Source organism: Siphateles boraxobius, unplaced genomic scaffold, assembly GCF_051911475.1.
Source record: "Siphateles boraxobius isolate OS27281-9 unplaced genomic scaffold, OSU_SipBor_1 1, whole genome shotgun sequence".
Classification (NCBI taxonomy): Eukaryota; Metazoa; Chordata; class Actinopteri; order Cypriniformes; family Leuciscidae; genus Siphateles; species Siphateles boraxobius.
Window position 1 is genome coordinate 9,409,044 of NW_027508699.1, and position 18,462 is coordinate 9,427,505.

Sequence of the window (18,462 nt, forward strand, 5' to 3'; positions counted from 1 at the left end):
TTATATTTACTTTTTTTTCGAACAAGGACATTCCCAAAAAGGTTATTGGAGGTTTTGTCAGGTTGAGTTTACTTCTGAATACAAATTTGAACAAATTTACAAACACACAATTTTAGATTTCAATGGTAATTTCTCTTTAATTCATTGTAATTATTTTATATTTGAAACACATTTCAACTGTTTTTTTCTTTTTTTCTTTCTCTAATCGATCAAAACTTAAATTACTTAATATCTATAATCTATCCACATTTTGTATCCCCATCTGACAAAACATTTTTGATTATCCTTGTGACATGATACTTTTGTAGCCTACTATAACATTAACTGTTTGTATTTACAAGCAATAATACTGTGAGCACATTCGTTTTTCTAACAGAAACAAAAAATTATCTCAGAAAAAGACAATGATTGTGTTATGACTATATATTTTCTTGAGTACTGCATAAACACACTCTCTTTGTAACAATAGTAAAACACATCACTGATCACCCTTACACTGAATAGCACTGGGATGAAAAATCAGTCACATGATAAAGGGGGCGGGGCTCTCGTAGCCACGAGCCAATAGGAGCGAACGTCAACCCGAGCTCTGTAGATCAGGGAATAGAGCATGAATAACGGTACTCCACAATATTTACTGAAATTTTTCATCGACTTACCAACGTCGGGCATCCATGGCGCATATAATTAAACCATTAAACAGCCAATACTGGCCTTTTCGTGTGTAGATTGATTCGAGTACTTCAACGCTACGAGCTATTTATTCAGTCTTAAGATGGCCTGGATGTGGAAGGTAAGTCGAGCTGCTGATTGTTTGCCTCGCTTTATATTCTGTAATGTATGTATGAATGCGCATTAATGTGCTGCTCAGTTACATTATTCGCAATGTTGGTATTTAAAAATCTGAAGCGTGCAGCGAGAAACGGAGGGTTAATGCAAATATCTCTGTGCTTTTTTATTGAATGTAACTGTGTCTTGGAACATTGTTCAAGAGCGACGACGACACGTGTGATCTTTCAGTTCACTGCTTACACTTTACAAGCACATTTACTTGATGTATGCTGGTTTATGCAATGCTGAGACCTTAATGTATCCAAAAACACCGATTGTCTGATTCTGCATACCATCGTTGTAAGAGGCATCAAATGCAACAAAGTTTCCCCGTTACATGCACTTTATTACAAACAGTGATGTAAAGTCATATATCATATCTCCTGGAGGTTTTGCTACCTTCTATTCTAAAACAAATGATTACCTTCATGGATCATGAGACCACTACTCATAATATATGCGGCTTCAGGGTTTATTTTGTTAGGGTGAATATTGTCCACTGTGATTTGAAAAAGGACAATAAACCTTCAAGACCGAATCTCTGTTGTTGTTTGGTCAGTCTGAAGTAGGAAAAAAAAATCATTAAAAAAACCTTTGCTTTGTAAAAAATGTTCTTTGCAAACTGTGAAACTTGACATGGGCAATACATTGTTTGAAGAAAGTTAGTTATTTAATACCAAACAAATGATGATATTCCTTTAAAAAAGAGAAAAGAACATTAATTCAACTAAAGGCTGAAGTAAACTACACAACTTTAGCCTAGAGTCTGGACACATCGATGAAACAAAAAAAAAAAAAACAGAATTTTCAGCAGTCTATAATTCCATAGTCTGAAAACATTATTTTGAGCGATTTTAGAACCCATTGTCCTGAAATCAAATTCTTACCATTATAACTGGAAAAAAGTCCCCAGATGATCTACTACTTCCGGTGAGATTTTGAAGTGTGCATTCGATAGACTATCCCATGAGGCAACAGGAGAGGATTTATTAATGGCGGTGAAGCAATGCAACTGATGCAAGGTCACGTGACAGTAACAACATGGCGGTGAAGTATGTCGGAAATTCATTCACACATATTCATACTATATATAATGTACTTTTTAATGGTCGTTAAGTAATTAAATTTAAAATGTTGTACCAACTCATACAGTTCGTGGGTTTGTTGTGTTGGGAACGACTTGAAAGTCTGGCAGTGTGTGATCCTCTGTCGTTTAGTGTACGATGCCCAGTTTTTCTCTGTAACCATTTACAAAGTTTTAAAATCTGCTTAGTTTATAAAAGTTGTGTATTCCAGCCTTAAATCCCAACGTTGTCACACTTCTAATTCCCTTTTTATAACCATCTTGTATATAAAAGTTGTGTATTCCAGCCTTAAATCCCAACGTTGTCACACTTCTAATTCCCTTTTTATAACCATCTTGTATATAAAAGTTGTGTATTCCAGCCTTAAATCCCAATGTTGTCACACTTCTAATTCCCTTTTTATAACCATCTTGTATTAGTAAAAAAAAAATAAAAAAAAATGAAACACTAGTTTTGTTCAGCTAGTGTTGTTCACCATTGTGATCCAACCAGTATTAAAGCAGAAGTGCATTTTTTTTCAATATTTTACCATCGTAACAAGCAAAGACAACCTTTTTTTAGTTAATTTGTGATAACAAAATATTGCTTTGTTTGAGCATCCCAACCGGCCTGACAACAGCATTATTGACCCATGTTGGGGGCGGAGCTATCTGTGTGTCTGACAAATTGCAGAGAGTTGTGTTCAGGAAACTTGTTTGAAAACAATTATTGTCTTGCGTTTCTTTTTGGTGACACTAATGGCGCAGAAATAATTTTTAGGGAACCAGCTGTGTAAAAGTGTGCAGACTGTGCATAGTGCATTTTTTGATTTTGTGATTATTCACAGTGATTGCAAAACCTGTGATTAACAGTTTGAAAGAAGCAGTGATGTCTTGTGACAGAGCAAGCATGTTCAACAAGTAACAATTTCGGTTTAAATTATAATGTTCTATGCCATTGGTGGAAGCTGAAGACATATAATCAGGAGATTCGTGTGCCTCAGTTGACTGTACTGTCTGATAAAGAGGTGCTTCTGTCAGCGCTTTATCATCACCCTTAATCTATACGTCTGCATCAGACAGAAATCAGTAAACAAAGAAGAGAGACGGATTAACTATTTAAAGCTGATCATAAAAAATGTATGTTCCTGCTTATGTAGATGTGAAGTGTTGGAGTTCTGTATTAGCACATTGCTGTACTTCTGGACGGTTTTGTGATGGTAATGTAACCTTCAGGAGCTGGTCAGAGTGCAGTGTGGCACTGAGAGCCTCTTTGTAATCGCTGAGAATCAGTTCCAGTGTTGTCCAGCTCACATGGCTGCAGTGGTCAGTTCTGCACGTCGGCACAAAAGACCTGCAACCGTGACCTTTCTACTTTGTCTAACAAATTAATTTTGTTTTTTTGGTGTAACTTTAACTTAATATATTTAGGTTGATTCAATAATAATTTGGGTGTTTAGCAAAAAAGAGCTCCAAACCCTTTGCAGTGAAATTTGAACAAATAGAGTCTTTGCATTTACTTGGATCTGGACTTTAAAGTGGTCTGAAACCTCTTTTTAGTTGTTGATGAATCAGAAAAAGATTTTTTTATATGTCTTGTTTTATCATTTAATCATTATATTTTAAATATAATTTAATCAATTATATTTTATGTAATCAAAATTATATAGTTTGATGTGTTTATCATTATTATCATTTGAAATGTATGTTCAAAGCAGGAGTCTAAAAGTTTCCACTAGACAGACACAATGAAGCGAATGTTTTAGTTAAAGTGATAAAAAGGGGATGTTATCTTAGCTATCAAGCTTACAGAAAAGACATCTTGCAAATGGGGGAAAGGGGGCAGTTTCTTTCCTTTTTGTATTTGTATTGAGATTAACGATTTTGCTGTCACATTTGGTCCAGAACGCCATATGGTCTCACCCTAGGGTGCAAAACCGTAAAAGCTAGATATGTTTCATATATGCTTCGCTGCAATATACTATGAAAAGAGGAACTTGGCTCTGTTCCGCTAAGTAACTGCCTAAGAGAGAGATAGGTTTCTGTACAGGTCAGTCTATCCTTTGGACTCAGACCTGGCTCTTTTTTGCGATCTGTCTTTTCAAAAAGAGATCTCTCAAAAACTTTACTTTTCCTTGGGCAAGATTTGTATACTGTCACTTATATTTTATTTTAAATATTAGAAGTGATTTTAACATGGTATGTTTCTTTATTAATCTTTCAATCCTCATTATGGATGAAATATTAGTATTTCTCATTTATTATTTGATCGTCTGATGCTAAGGAAATTAAATAAATTTTATCATCTGACTGGATCTCCTCCTTGCATCAGTTTTGATAGTGTTTAAGTGCACATTACATTAACACTGGTGTTTTTAAGCTAAAAAAATGAGACTATAATGATACGTAGAATAATTATTACTATCCAACAACAATATATTACTATTGAAATAAAAATATTTCATTTTATTCAAATTCAAATATTTTATTTTACACTCTTAAAAATAAATTTTTTTTATTGCCATCTATGGTTCCATAAAGAACTTCCATTTAACCTTTTTATTGCATAAGTTTCGTTATAGTGGAAAAAGTAGATCAATAACATTTTCTTTACACTGAGGGGCTGTTTACACTACAACGATTTCAACTAAAAACGTAAAACCTTTTATGCGTTTTTGGCCGTTTGTTTACACGACAACCTTGTTTTGGGTGCCTGAAAACGCAAACTTTTGAAAACATGTTTCATCGTGCAACGAATTTGTTGTAAACAACAAAAACACGAAACATGCGTATTACATGTTCAGTCTATAGTGTTTCATCACCATCTACTGGCCTGGCAGCAGAATACAGCGTTTTTAGTCGTTTTCACGGATCCGTGTGAATGTATTATAGGGGCGGCAGTGGCTCAGTGGTTCATGTAGGTTATCTACAAACCGAAAGGTTGGTGGTTCAATCCCCGGTTCCACCTGACCAAGTGTCGAGGTGTCCATGAGCAAGACACCTAACCCCAACTGAATGAATGTGAGGCAACTATGTAAAGCGCTTTGGTGGCCATTCGGTCTGTGAAAGCGCTATATAAATGCAGTCCATTTACCATTTACCATTTATATGTGTCATGAACACTGTGCTCATGAGAAACTTTTTTCCCTCTTTTTATTTGGGCGGGGAGAGATACCGAGACGGAAGAGGGCGCCCGCGCACTCTCCTCAGTAACTTAGATTAAACAAAGAAGATGGCAGTCGTGTGGCAATATTTAACAGTTTCAGAGAAAGATCAGCGTTTTGCAGTTTGCAATACGTGTTCCATTGAAATTTCAAGAGGGGGGGCTGTTAGAAAGTAATTTAACACAACAAATCTCATTGGACATTTGAGAAGCAGGCACGAGGCGGTGTACGGCGATTATCTGCAAGCTGACCAAAAACGGAAAAATGAAGCCGCCAAGAAAGCGCAAACCCTCGGTAAGACTCAGACTTCAATTGACACGGCGTTTGAGAAAGCCAAACAGCTGCTTCCAGACAGCGCCAAAGCGAAACAAATAACAAACAAGGTGATGGAGTTCATCGCTTTAGATGATCGGCCTTTCTCTTTAGTGGAGGACGTGGGTTTTCGGAGTCTGATGAAGTTTATGGAGCCACGCTACACGCTGCCGAGCCGGCGTCACTTTGCCGAGGTCTGTCTCCCCGAAATCGATAACATTGTGCCCACGCACATTCATGAGTTACTGGCTTGCGACATCGCTGCAATCAGTTTCACCACAGATATATGGAGTTCAGATGTAAGCCCTGTGAGCATGCTTAGCCTCACGGCACAGTGGATTGATAAGGACTTCAACCTGGTGAAGGCAGTGTTGCACTCCCAGGAGTTCGCAGGTACCCACTCAGCATCTGCCATCTCGGAGGCATTTGAAAAAATGTTCCAGACGTGGAAAATCGACAAAACCAGAGTGCATGCTGTCGTGAGAGATAATGCTAGGAATATGACGAAAGCTATGATGGACAGTGGTCTGGCTAGTTTTGGCTGCATGGCGCACACACTGCAACTGGCAATTCATGACGGTGTTTTTAGCCAGCGCAGCCTCACGGATGTTGTGGCTATTTGCCGAAAAATCGTCGGCAAATAGTCACCCCTCGCCTATTCACGTCTCCAGGCTGTGCAGATCCAATTGGGAATGAAACCAAAAACGCTACAGCAAGATGTTTCCATTCGCTGGAATAGTACATTTTATATGATGGAGAGCTTGCTGGAACAAAAGCGCGCACTTGCTACATATGCCGCAGACTACGACCTCCCGGCCACTCTAAGTGCGCACCAGTGGCAATTAATTGAAAACTTTATAACACTCCTCTCCCCATTTGAACAATTGATGAGAGAAGTTAGCTCATCAGAAGCATCAACTCCAGATGTCATCCCCTCTGTGACAGCCCTGAGACGTCTTCTGAGTAAGCAGGCTGACACAGACCACGGCGTTAAAACAACAAAGACCTCATTATTAGAGGCTGTAAATAGACGCTTCGATCAAATCCAGTACGATCCCATGTTTTGCATTGCCACCTATTTGGATTCCAGATACAAGGATCGTTACTTTGATGAGGATGTTAAACAACACGCTCGAGAAATACTTGAGGCACACCTGTTGAGGCACACTTGAGGCACACCGATCCGACAGAGCAGGGCCCTCCCTGCATGATGTGTTTGAGGAGATTCTGGAAGAAAATGGACCAGAGAGGACAAGTACCTCTGTATCCCAACAACTGGGTATTTTCCTGGCAGAGACCACTATTCCCAGAGGTGAGAGCGCACTCTGCTATTGGAGAAATAACCACCTGCATTTACCTGAACTCGCACAAATGGCACGCAAATACCTTAGTGCGCCATGCACCAGCACCGAGAGTGAGCGGTTATTCAGCTCTGTGTCTCATGTCTTGGATGAAAAGAGAAATAGGCTTTGCTGTGACAAGGCAGAGATGCTTATCTTTGTAAAGAAAAACATGCTCTTATTAAGAAGTAGGCCAGAGATACAGCACGTGACTTATGTCACTAATGATCAGAAGTGGAGGTACTTGTATGTTTCCTTGGCACAAAAGAAGGAATAAATAGCAAGAAGAAAAAACATCGGTTTCGGCCATCGGCCAAGTTGTTATGTTAAACATCGGTATCGGTATCGGCCCAGAATTTCCGAATCGGTGCATCCCTAGTATCTGCTATTTTCTTTCAGCTTTTATTTTGGAGGAAAACACTAGATCATGAGCTGCACAGATGCACAGATGTAAATGAACACAGTGGCACGCTTCAGTCTGAACATGCAGCAAAACAGACTATATTTATTAAACTGAATTAAGTATAAACAACTACTGCCTTTTGTGATTTGATTATTACACTAAACCATATCTTGATTTAAATATTATTTTTTGTTGAGATCTGTATATTTTCTGTTTGGAGAACAGAAACTGTTATGGTACAAATTATGTAAGTAATTAAAGGGGAACTTGGCAACTTTTTCAACTTAAAACCGTTTAGAAATTATTTGGATGGTTTAATAACCTGTTCTGGTGAGAATGGTGACTTTCTCCGCTCCCCCCAACGTTCCCAGGCGGAAAACCAACCTTGCAACATGAGGATTAACGTCCCGGTAAGTTGGAAATAGGAAGTCTCGTGAGAAGACTTGAAGAGAATAGAGAATGAGCGAGAAACACAAACTGCTTTACGGCAATTTGACATTAACACACATGCCATATGATACGGTGTATGATGCATTACCCACCTCGGTAGGCATAGCTCCACACGATAAAGTTGGCCGGCTCCATAACAAATGCAGATGAGCAGCGGTAGAAAGGGGTTTTTACAACAGTGTTGTGAAATATACACCCCACAGCTGTAGGGGGAGCTTGTTGAGACAATATGCGACAACAAAAGTGAAAATCAGTGAAGAAATGGCTAGAGTTGCCAAGTTCCCCATTAATGGTAAAAACTGTTGTAGCAAATCCATATTAGATTATTTTCTTTGTGTTTATTCTGACTAATTTGCCCACTGATTTTAATCGATAGATTATGTAGACACAAAAATTGTAATGCATTTCAAATAGGAAGGATGTCTTATATGCAGAGCCGGCTTCAGACTGCGCTCAGCAGGGGGGCATTTATATTCGATGGGTGGGCACTAGGTATGGGGACTTTTTTTCGGATATCAGATATCCTATATTTATTATTGCTACTGCCTTTTCTGTTAGCTATTACCATGAAGTGATGCAACCCATACAATAAACACATAAACCATTACACATTGTTGCAAGACGTGCAACTCTTAAGAAATTTGATTAAATAAGGGTTAAATAGGCCTATAAAAAAATTGCAAGACCGACTCTGACCACAGCTTTATTATAAACAAAGCTAACGAACATGCACACAGTCTCTCACTGACAGGATAGTAGTTTAACTGCTATCTCACTGGCGGAAGAGAGAAAAAAAAGCTACACATCTTTATTCTGCTTTGCAACATAAGCGTTTACAGTAGCCTACTATTAAAAAAGCATCATGTAGTTACCTTTATCAAAACAGTTTATCAGTTTTCATCTGTTTGCTTTGTTTTGAATGCAGCCAGGAATCTCGCGCCAACTGAAAGTCATTTCATTCATGTATTAACGTGCAAGTGATTGAGGGGGGCGGCAGGGGGGTTTCCTCACAGCTCCACACTGTGGTTTTATGTTGGCTTTATTATATTTTCAGCTAAATGAGCAGTTTGTAGACATATATTTGTATTATTTCTCACTGAAATGTGAATTAAATTAAACTGATATTATTTTGTAAATTATATCATAATTCAATTTGGGGGGGCATAAAAGACATTTGGGGGGGCATTGCCCCCTAATGCCCCCCCATACCGCCGGCACTGCTTATATGGATCTATATCCAAACACAATGTTTATACACTCTAAAGAATGTATGCTGCATGACATGAGTTGTTTTTAGACTTAAACGAAATCAAAATGGGTTGCAAACATGTTAAACATTTCAGAAAGTATTAACGACTCCAAGAATCTAAGTCCAGAGATTATCAGTAAGATGACGAGAAACAGACAGTTTGGATGGGATTACACTCAATTCTATTAGGCTAATTGTAAGAGGTTTAACTTCTGAGTTGTCCAACAGCCAGAAATAGGCATTGTATTGACATACACAAAAGCAGAGAAATGCAATCTGAAATTATTCAGCATAGCAAACTATGAAAAAATTAAAATAAAAAATATATATATACAGGTGCTGGTCATATAATTAGAATATCATCAAAAAGTTGATTTATTTCTGTAATTCCATTCAAAAAGTGAAATTTGGATATTATATTCATTCATTAAACACATATATTTCAAATGTTTATTTCATTTAATTGTTATGATTAAAACTGACAACTGATGAAAATCCCAAATTCAGTATCTCCGAAAATATAACTTAAAACCAATACAAAAAAAGGATTTTTAGAAATGTTGGCCAACTGAAAAGTATGAACATGAAAAGTATGAGCATGTACAGCACTCAATACTTAGTTGGGGCTCCTTTTGCCTGAATTACTGCAGCAATGCGGCGTGGCATGGAGTCGATCAGTCTCTGGCACTGCTCAGGTGTTATGAGAGCCTGGTTGCTCTGATAGTGGCCTTCAGCCCTTCTGCATTGTTGGGTCTGGCGTATCGCATGTTACTCTTCACAATACCCCAAAGATTTTCTATATGGTTAAGGTCAGGCGAGTTTGCTGGCCAATTAAGAACAGGGATACCATTGTCCTTAAACCAGGTACTGGTAGCTTTGGCACTGTGTGCAGGTGCCAAGTCTTTTTGGAAAATGAAATCTGCATCTCCATAAAGTTGGTCAGCAGCAGGAAGCATGAAGTGCTCTAAAACTTCCTAAAAAAAGACCTCAGAAAACAAGTGGACCAACACCACCAGATGACACGGCACCCCAAACCATCACTGACTGTGGAAACTTTACACTGGACTTCAAGCAACGTGGATTATGTGCCTCCTCACTCTTCCTCCAGACTCTGGGACCTTGATTTCCAAAGGAAATGCAAAATGTACTTTCATCATAGAACATAACTTTGGACCACTCAGCAGCAGTCCGGTCCTTTTTGTCTTTAGCCCAGGCGAGACGCTTCTGACGCTGTGTCTTGTTCAAGAGTGGTTTGACACAAGGAATGCGACAGCTGAAGCCCATGTCTTGCATACGTCTGTGCGTGGTGGTTCTTTAAGCACTGACTCCAGCTGCAGTCCACTCTTTGTGAATCTCCCCCACATTTTTGAATGGGTTTTGTTTCCTCTCCAGGGTGCAGTTATCCCTTTTGCTTGTACACTTTTTTCTACCTCATCTTTTCCTTCCCTTCACTTCTCTATTAATGTGCTTGGACACAGAGCTCTGTGAACAGCCAGCCTCTTTAGCAATGACCTTTTGCCAGTTTTGTCAGTGCCACAGACTGATCGACTCCATGCCACGCCGCATTGCTGCAGTAATTCAGGCAAAATGAGCCCCAACTAAGTATTGAGTGCTGTACATAACCATACTTTTCATGTTCATACCTTTCATTTGGCCAACATTTCTAAATATCCTTTTTTTGTATTGGTCTTAAGTAATATTCAAATTTTCTGAGATACTGAATTTGGGATTTTCATTAGTTGTCAGTTTTAATCATCATAATTAAATGAAATAAACATTTGAAATATATCAGTCTGTGTGTAATGAATGAATATAATTTCCAAATTTCACTTTTTGAATGGAATTACTGAAATAAATCAACTTTTTGACGATATTCTAATTATATGACCAGCACCAAGTTTATACATATAGCCAATTTAGGGAGTAGACTTATCCAACTCCCATTCATGTAATTACTTTACTGTTCATCTGGTGCATTATACATTTTAATGGCACTGTGTGTGGCTTGGTAAGAAAAAGTATTTTATGGCTACCAATGTCCTATTTATTTGATCAAAAATAGAGTAAAAACTCTAATAATGTGCAATATTTTAAAACATTTAAAATAACTGTTTTCTATTTTAATATAATTTTAAAATGAAATTTATGTATGTGATGCAAAGCTGAATTTCCAGCATTATTACTATAGTTTTCAGAGTCACATAATCCTTCAGAAATTTTAAATAGTTGTGCTGCTACATTTTTTTGAAGAAACTGTGATCATTTTTTTTGTAGGATAAATATAATCTTTACTGTAACTTTTGATCATTTTAATGCTTAAATATATTCATTTATTAAATCTTACTGACCACAAATAGTTCACCCAAAATGAAAATGTGCTCACCTTCATGTTGTCCCATTACTGTATTCTTAAATATTTTCAGTGGTACACACAAAAAGGCATTTTTAAAGAGCCACTACATAGTTCCCTTTCAGTCGATAACGTCGGACGTAGTCGACGCCGACTGAAATGGGATCTCGCTAGAGAGCCTGTCTTCTTCGAGTACTATTGAACGAGCCAATGTAATTGGCGTGCGTGATTCGCATCACACACTCCGTCCCCGCGGCGCGGGTATAAATACGGAAGTGGATGCACGCACTAGTTGCCTTTCGCTTCGGAGCCGATCGTTTGATGTCTCTGAGAGTGCTGTTGTCTACAACAAGCGAGTGTGTCGGTGTTCTTCAGGAAGACTCTCCCAGTGCTGGTGTTCTACAGCGCGAGTGCAGCGGTGATCGCGAGCTTTGAGCTCTCAACTGCTGTTTTAACAGCAACAAATTTCTAAATGTTTGTGTGTGTTGATGGCTGGTTAGAGGGCGGAAAAGTGAGTGCTTCACTGTTTCAGTTCTCTGTTCAGTGTTGCCGCGGTCATTCCCCTGTGTGCTCCGGCACTGGTGACGGTCCTATTTTCTGAAAGAGCAACACGGGTGCGTTTGCGTCTTTTTCAAGATGTCATTCCGCCCGTGCGTTTCTGGGTGCGGTCGTTCCCTGTCTCTCTCTGATGGTCACAACTGCTGTGTCACGTGTTTGGCTTACAGCACGCTGAGACAGCTTTTGTGGACAGCTCATGTTTTCACTGTGGGAACATGACTGTCGCAGTGTTGAGGGCGAGACTCGCCTCCGTTCGCGGAGAGCGAGTCCCCATTACCATGCCCCACCCTCGGGTGCTGTGTGGGATGGGTGACCGGAGGATAGTGTTGGATGTCCCGCCCGGTAACCATTCCCTGTGGGCTCCTCACTCCTCCCTTCCACTGCAACCACTGGAGCCTCCTGTGTTGTCTGCTGGTCCATCTGTAATGGGTGGGCCAGCGGTTTCACTCGGGGCTCCCCTGGAGGACAGGACGCCGATTGCAGCATCGGAGGGTGAGCTGACTTCTAGAGATGATGACTCGGCTGCATTGTCTCCCTCCGGGAGTTCAATGTTGCCCGAGCCGGATCCAGAATTATCAGCTATGCTGAAACGGGCCGCCGAGGCTGCCGGGCTCGAGTGGAACCTCCACCGTGTCCCGTTCAGTCTCGGTTGGAATCTGGAGTTTGGTATCTTGGGGCGGGCCGCGCTGGTTCTCAGCTCGCCGCCCCAGTGCCTTTCTTTCCCGAAATGCATGGAGAGCTTATCAGGTGGTGAACAGCATCTTTCTCTGCCAGAAACTGCCTGAATAGCTTTTCCCCCTCATTACCCTTGATGGAGGAACGGTGAAGGTTTGCGAGGTGTCCCTCCATTGGAGCGGTCTGTCGACACAGGTGCACCTGTGTCCGGCGGCCGCTGTCTTTTGGGGGGATCCTCGTCTCCCCCCTAAGGCCTGTGAGTTTCGTCTGTTCCGACGGGTGGAGCTTACAAGGCCTGTGGGCAAGCCCCTTCCTCTTGCGTGCCATGGCGTTGCTGCAGGCTAGGGCACCCATGGCATGCACGAGGGTAATCCAGACCGTGCGCTCATAGGTGAGCACCGCACTGCATCCGACCTCACCCTCCGGGGTACGGGTGTCGTAGCGTGCGTGATCGGTCTGGCGATGTCCACCTTGGTGGTCCAGTAGCGCCTTCGTTGGCTCAGCCTGGTTGGTATGGCGGATGCGGACAAGGTTCGGTTCCTGGTCTCCCCAATTTCCCAGGTTGGGCTGGTCGGCGACGCGGTGGAGAACTGCATCAAACAGTTCTCTGCCGCTCAAGCGCAGACGGAGGTCATCCGGCACATCCTGCCCCGGTGGCCAGCTGCTGCCTCCACCCGCCGCCGGTGGCAGATCCTCCGCCTGCTCGTCGCCGTGGGTGTTCTCCGGCCGCCGCTCCTGCTGGCCCTCCGCAGCAGCCTCCACCCAGGCCTCAGCATGGAGCCGGCCGCAGTAGAGACGCCCAGCCCGCTCCAGGCGCTGCCAAGCCAGGTGGCAAGCGACAGCGGAAGCATTCCGGAGCGGGCCGCCCAGGAATGGATGAGATGCTCTTGGAGTGGCACGATCACTCCCTCCCCCCGGGTGGAGCCTTTGTTTGTGTGTGTGTCTGTTCCGCCGCTGGCTCCCTAAAAAAAAAAAAAAAAAAGCGGAGCAAGCGGTACCCACACTTCAAAGAGAGAGCAATTTCATCTGTTCCTGGGTCCCAAGAGGGCCAGTCTGGCGGGTGTGACCCTGTATAGCCTTACACCCCTCAGCTCCCCCTTGGTCGCCAGCAGGCAGCTTGGTGCGTTCGAGGACCCGGTCATCCGCCTTCTCACGCGCCCCCTGCCGCTTGTGGAGACAGGTAAGTGTTGCACAGCACACTAACACCACTCTCTCTACTTTGCTGCCCCACCTCAGGCTCGGCTACCCCGCTCAAGTCAGTGATAGTCATCACATTAGGTGTTGAGCAGACGTGCTCCTGAAAATTCAGTGATATTCATCACACCGAGTGTTGAGCAGTGCTCCTGACTTGTGCGTGCTTATCTTATCCTGCTGGCGAAGGATTTGATATAGCCGCTCCTCCAGCCGGTACGAAGGCCAGTTGTAAACTCGTTCTTCGTGCTACTAGGGGGTGGGTCGTGACCATCTTGGCCCAAGATTGGTCTGCAGCTTTGACCTGAAAGACATGTGCTTCAGATCTCTACCTCCCGCACCGCAGGCCATCCTGTGTGTTGCGTCTAAGGGTGGAGTATCAGTACAGTGTCCTTCCCCGCGAGTGCTCCAGAGCCCGTTGGGTCGTCAGGTCAACTGGAAGAGAGTAGTCTCGCCCACGGGCTGAGTATCTCTTTCTTAGTTTTGGAGAGGTACTCGGTCCAACATGTCTCTCCAATGAGAATGTGTTCAGCTGGTGTTGAAGTGAGAAAGGGTCCCACTGAAAGAACTTTCAGAGGCTCCTGGGGTATATTGTAGTCGCAGCCTTTGGCTTCCTCCATATGTGACCGCTTCAGCGCTAGCGTCACGATCGAGTCCCGAGGTGACCGTGGCAGAGCAGCTCACCCTGTGTGACTATAGTTCATCCCGGTCTGCTGCCAAACCCTCTTCAACAGAGGGGCCATGTACAAAGGGCGTGTTTTAACGGGGGCCTGGGCGACCCCCGACTACACGGGCATTCGTGCCTCGAGTTGTTAGACATTGCGACCGTTGCGCAAGCTTCCCCTGCATGTCACAAACTCACCCGTCACCTCCTCCTTGGAGTCAGACGCTTCTGAGGGCGCCTTGTTCCACTCCTCCCGCTTACTCAATCGTGCCGCCATCGAGCCTCACGACAGTTATAGCCAGGGCAGTGGAGACTCCATCCCCTGGGGCCGGCTGGGTCATGACCATTCCGGGGCCGCTCAGTTGCCCCCCCGGTTTTATTTTTCCGCCAGTGTTTGGGTAAACCGAGCGGACTACCCTTGGACAAACACTGGGTCTCAGCTGCCCCAGGGGCCCGCAGAAATGCGTTTAACCCCAGTGAGCCTTCTAAAAGTGACTGCGACTCATGGTCGCCTTGCGCCTTCTCAAGTTAGTGAAATCATCACTCTTCATGTTGAGCAGAATTGCTCCTGAGACTCAGTGAAGTTCATCGCACTCAGGTGTTGAGCAGCAATGCTCCTGTAGCTCAGTGAGTCAATCACAGGTAGCTCAGTGAATTCATCACACGCAGTGCTGAGCAGAAATGCTCCTGGTGCTCAGTGAAGTTCCTCGCACTCAAGTGTTGAGCAGAAATGCTCCTGAAGCTCAGTGAGTTTATCACACTCAGGTGTTGAGCAGTAATGCTCCTGAAGCTCATTGAACTTGTCACACTCAAGTGCTGAGCAGAAATGCTCCTGTCGTTCAGTGAAATTCTTCGCACTCAAGTGTTGAGCAGAAATGCTCCTGAAGCTCAGTGAGTTTATCACACTCAGGTGCTGAGCAGAAATGCTCCTGTCGCTCAGTGAGGTTCTTCGTACTCAAGTGTTGAGCAGAAATGCTCCTGAAGCTCGGTGAGTTTATCACACTCAGGTGTTGAGCAGGAATGCTCCTGAAGCTCAGTGAACTTGTCACACCCAAGTGCTGAGCAGAAAATGCTCCTGAAGCCCAGTGATCTTCACATGTTGGGTTGAGCTATGCTCCTGTCTTTTGCGCCCGTCACTTGCACCTACGTGCCAAGTCAGGAGAGGAACAGGTCTTCATAGTTGCCCCTTATTGGCCCAACTAGACCTGGCTCCCATCAACAGCCTTCCTGACTTCCCCGGAAAACTCTTCGGGGGCGGGGCACGATGGCACACGCGTTCTTCCCCCGGGGATTCCGGGCGGTCTTACATCTGAACGCGGAGGTTCAGGTGGCTATCACAAGAATGTGTGATAGTTACCATCACTTCTGCGAGCACCCCCTAGACTGGGGTAGCGTGCTTACGCCTTTAGAAGTGGAACCTAGTCGTTGAGTGCGTCTTCTCTCCAGAGGAGATCCTGAAAGCTTTCGATCACTTCAGTGCTCTCTTTCCTGCAAAATGGGTTGCAGTAGGCTGTTTTCCTAAATCACCCTCAAAATGATGTTGCCTCGGTGTTTAAACGACGCTCATCGTGTTGCAGAAGTAGGCAGAAGCACGTTCTGATCGTCAGGTTCCTGAGGAGCAAGGTCTTGTAAATCCTTGTGTCCCTCTTTATCCTCTTGGGCCTTGTCCCTGGTGCGACTGCACTGCAGAGACCGCCCCTGAGCCACTGCAGGCAGTGAGTTAAAAATTCTGTTATATCAGTTCTCCTGCTCGCGTGGTCTCTACTAGAGGGTAGGGACTTGCTCGCTTTCGGTCAACGTATTGTGCCTGGAGTCTGGGCCGGCTAACTCTCACAAGCTGAGACCCCGGCTCGGATGGTGCCCAAGGTTCCTACCTCTCCCGTAGTAGGAGCAGGTGGTGAGCCTGCAAGCGCTGCCCTGGAGGAGGCAGATCCAGCCCTGGCTTCTCTGTCCGTTCGCTTGGACGTGTACAGAATGCAAGTCATAGACCTCAGACCAGCTCTTCAAATATCTGTTGGAATTCAGCAGAGAGGGAAGGCTGTTTCCATGCAAAGTTGCACTTAGTGCTTGCCTTCATTTCGGCAAAGATCCGAGATGCAACATGTCCACTTAGGTGTTGAGCTCCTCTATGATGAGTGTAAAGTGCTCCGCCTGGGCGTTGACGATATACTTTGCTAAACAGATTCTAGAGTTGGGGGCTGGACGACACCTAGTTGAACCGCTGCTTCCCGTGGGCTCCCTTCTCATGAAGCCAGTTTCACCGTGAGCCCGGTTCAAGTGTCGGCTTGCTGCGCCATTCCCCTCCTATGGACTGGATACGTGCGCCTTTCTACTCCAGTTGAGTTCCCTTAAAATTGAACCCTGTTGAGTTCCTCCACACCCCTCCGACGTCGGACGTGCGGAACGTCTGGTGTTAGGCCTACCACTCGTAAGCAGTGTGGAACCTGTGTTAGGCTGGGTCCATATGTTGCGGTCCCTTCGGTGACCCCATATGTGTATTCTTCCACGATACGGCTCCCTGCGGTGAGCCCGTGTCTTCCCTCGGCAGAGTCTCTCTGCCGTCACTGTCCGGTGTGTCTCCCCCCGTCTTAGGCTGGAGCCACCCCAGTGACATTCCATATGTTAGACTGCCCGGTTTCCGCCCAGTTCATATGTGTATTCTCCACATTACCTCCCTCGGGTTGGATGTGGCTTCCGCAGCGTCCCTTCCTTCCAACGTACGGGGAACGCTTTCCCAGTGGTCCTGTAGGAACAGCAGTGACTTCCCTGGCCTAAGCCCTGTCCTTCCCCGCCTTAAGTTGGCGGGGGCATCAGGAGGCTTTGGTTTAGGCACTGGAAGGTGGCAGCGTTAGTGGCGTGTTCAATGGTTGATCCCATTTCAGTCGGCGTCGACTACGTCCGACGTTATCGACTGAAAGGGAACGTCCTGGTTGCGTATGCAACCAACCGTTCCCTGAAGGAGGGAACGGAGGACGTAGTCCCCTTGCCACTACCGCTGGACCACCGCTGACCCCGGGTTACTCTCGGCTCCTCAGCGAAAAGCAACTAGTGCGTGCATCCACTTCCGTATTTATACCCGCGCCGCGGGGGCGGAGTGTGTGATGCGAATCACGCACGCCAATTACATTGGCTCGTTCAATAGTACTCGAAGAAGACAGGCTCTCTAGCGAGATCCCATTTCAGTCGGCGTCGACTACGTCCTCCGTTCCCTCCTTCAGGGAACGGTGGGTTGCATACGCAACCAGGACGTTCTTTCCTATGTAGGTTGTCAAGCTCCATAAATGACCCAAAAAAAACAACCTTGTGTGCTCTATTCAAATTGTTCTGAAACCAAGTGATAGATTTGTATGATAAACAGATATTTTAAGGCTGTTATTCATGGAAAGGTGAACACTGTATATGTGAATAATGTATATTATAATTATAATAATTTTCATTTTTTACCTATGGTAACATCAAACACACACACACACACACACACACACACACACACACACACACACACACACACACACACACACACACACACACACACACACACACACACACACACACACACACACACACACACACACACACAGTGCTTAGCATAAGTGAACACACCCATGCTAAAGTTGACTAAAAATCTTTTGGAAATTGATCTTAATGCCTTAATTTAAAAAAATGAGGAAAAATCCAACCTTTAAGGACACCAATTTTCTTTGTGAATGAATAATGTATCGTAAAAAAAAAAAAAATGTTCTTCATTAAAATACAGGGTACGTAAGTCAGGACACCCCTATGTTAAATTCTCACAGATTTTTATTTTTAAAGGCCAGTTGTTTCATGGATTCAGCTATGCATCCTGATAAAGTTCCCTTGGCCTTTGGAATTAAAAAAGCCCCACATCATCACATTCCCTTCACCATACCTAGATGGAGTACTTTCCATAAGATCATTTCTCAATGCAAATCATACCAGCTTTTAACCTAACTGAAATAACACCATGCCAATCTCTAGGTATGGTGAAGTGTGTGTGATGATGTGGGGCTTTTTTAATTCCAAAGGCCAAGGCAACTTTATCAGGATGCATAGTATCCTGGATCCATGAAACAACTGGCTTTAAAAATAAAAATCTGCCTGCCTCTATGGGAATTTAACATAGTGGTGTCCTGACTTATGCAACCTGTATTTTAAGGAAGAACATTTATTTATTTACAATACATTATTCAT

General features: G+C 43.7%; 1 protein-coding gene across 1 annotated transcript in view; it reads left to right on the top strand.

The window, feature by feature from the left end:
- The first annotated feature begins 579 nt into the window (after positions 1-579).
- Positions 580-18,462, top strand: part of st6galnac3 (ST6 (alpha-N-acetyl-neuraminyl-2,3-beta-galactosyl-1,3)-N-acetylgalactosaminide alpha-2,6-sialyltransferase 3) — a 127,442-nt gene continuing 109,559 nt past the window's right edge. Inside the window, exon 1 of the mRNA XM_077200979.1 lies at positions 580-793. Coding sequence (XP_077057094.1) covers positions 776-793 — 18 coding nt within the window. The 5' untranslated portion in view covers positions 580-775. The remainder of the gene's footprint in view (positions 794-18,462) is intronic.